Consider the following 2,162-nt stretch of genomic DNA (forward strand, 5'->3'; position numbering starts at 1 on the left):
AAGATTTTTCATGTAATCTTAAAGTTGATTATATATTTACTTCCTCACATAATGTCAAAGTAAAAAAAAATCACAAGTGTCGTCAACCCCTAGTAATTTTTCCCTAATTTTATATACAAATCGCTAGTTTTATATACATTTGTAATGTTTTATATACCACAGTATATAAAATCCCTGGGCCTTTTATATCCCCGAGTAAATAAAATTAAAATTCCCCTATGAGAGGGCCAAAAAATGAGGGAAGTAAACTTTATCTAATATTTGGGAGATGTTTATATAGAGACTATTTCACCTGATAAAGACCCCTCAGACAGATGGAGTAGAAGGTATTGTTCTTAACTCGAGACATGATCATTACCTTATACAATTCTCAGAGGGATTGATTCCCATCCTACTTTCTGGGAAGAACTAAAAATAGACATATCAATTGAATTACTATTTTCAATGTTGACATCAATATTACCTACTTCCCCAATATTAGTTCTTAACACTTAAGGTGCCTAATAACTTTTCCAATACATAAAGCTGCATCTTATAATGTTGAGTGCATCTATAAAAATAAATCATTGGCAATGTGATTGGAATGATATTAAGAGTGGTTTCATAGATCTAATTTTTCAAAGCAATCTAGTGTTTTTTAATGAAAACGAACCATTTTAAAGTGCTCTCCCAATACACCAACTGCATCTTATAATGTTGTGAGCATTTATAAAAAAATATTTGACAATGCGATTGGAATGATATTGACAGAGGTTTCATAGATCTCATATTTTATAACGATCTTGGGTTTTTTAATGAAAGCAAACCGTAAACGATTATTTTTAATGTGCCTAAAAGCTTTCCCAATGCACCAACTGCATCTTATAATGTTGATTGAGTGCATCTATTAAAAAAATAATTGACAATGTAATTAGAATGATATTAAGAGAGGTTTCATAGATCTAATATTTTAAAACGACCTTGTGTTTTTTAATGAAAACGAACCATAAACGATTATTTTTAATGTGCCTAAAAGCTTTCCCAGTACTTCAAATTGAGAGATTCGTCATAGTCCGTGCTGCTTGGAACATTTTGTTCTGCATAGCTGAATCCAGTTTTTATCTTTTTGGTGGGGGGTTCTCCTCCTTCTCCTCCTACTGTTTGGGATTCTTCTCCTCCATAACGAGCTTGTAATAACTGTGCTATGTGCATTCCTAATGTTTGTGATTATCTTCCTCGTTCTCCTCCTGCTGTTTCTGATTCTCTTCCTATTTCTTCTCCTCCTACTGTTAGTGAATCTCTTCCTCCTCCTTTTCCTCCTACTGTTTGTGATTCTCTTCCTATTTCTTCTCCTCCTACTGTTTGTGAATCTCTTCCTCCTCCTTTTCCTCCTACTGTTTGTGATTCTCTTCCTCCTCCTTCTCCTCCTATTGTTCGTGATTCTCCTCCTCCTCCTTCTCCTTGTGATTCTTTTGTTGTTTCTTTTTCTCCGACTTCCACATAAATGTTAAATTTAATGCTAGCAAATGTGTCTGAGGAATTAATATTCTTAGCCAACATTTTACATTCCACTTCATTATTACCGTCTTCAAGTTCAAGTTTCATAACCACAAATGGGGATAGTGAATTTTCTTTCATTGGGAAATTATTCGTAAAAAATCAACAATGAAATATATCTTGGCATGCAGCATGGGTACGTGATATCAACAATTTGTTCATGTCAAATCGTTTTCCTTCCTTTTGTAATTTTATACATGATGCGTCTAAATTGTTCTTTAATTTGACGTCTTCAATTTCATTTAGATCTGTATAAATATCAGGTATGAAATTATGGAAATTCCATGGAAATATTAATATAATTGGATTTTTTGTATAATATCCCCTATCAATATTAGAATTTTTATATAGTTTATGTACGTAATATGCACGATAACCATTGATAAAGTATTTGTGGATTTTATCATAATAACTAAGGAATTTATTAAGGAGTTGAATTAATATCTTGTCAGTTTCGGCAGTATTTTTAGGATTATACGAAATGGGTGGTTTGGGAACAATAAAGAGACCTTTATAGCTTTTTATGTCTTCGATAAATGGCGAGAATAATGATTCTACAAGTTTGGATTTCATTTTGGATTTTCAAAGTTCAGACGAATCTGATTGACAAACGAATTCTTTTGTTT

General features: G+C 32.2%; 1 protein-coding gene across 1 annotated transcript; it reads right to left on the reverse strand.

The window, feature by feature from the left end:
- Window positions 1–1,206: 1,206 nt before the first annotated feature.
- On the reverse strand, window positions 1,207–1,617 carry LOC138368037 (variant surface antigen B-like). Its single transcript, XM_069330333.1, has one exon. The coding sequence runs from the start codon at window positions 1,615–1,617 to the stop codon at window positions 1,207–1,209; it is 411 nt and encodes a 136-aa protein (XP_069186434.1).
- Between the last annotated feature and the right edge of the window lie 545 nt (window positions 1,618–2,162).

The sequence above is a fragment of the Procambarus clarkii genome, chromosome 24, assembly GCF_040958095.1.
Source record: "Procambarus clarkii isolate CNS0578487 chromosome 24, FALCON_Pclarkii_2.0, whole genome shotgun sequence".
Taxonomy (NCBI): Eukaryota; Metazoa; Arthropoda; class Malacostraca; order Decapoda; family Cambaridae; genus Procambarus; species Procambarus clarkii.

Bases quoted from the DNA above. Each gene is read 5' to 3' on its own strand.
- LOC138368037 (XM_069330333.1), bottom strand. From the start codon at position 1,617: ATGAAAGAAAATTCACTATCCCCATTTGTGGTTATGAAACTTGAACTT.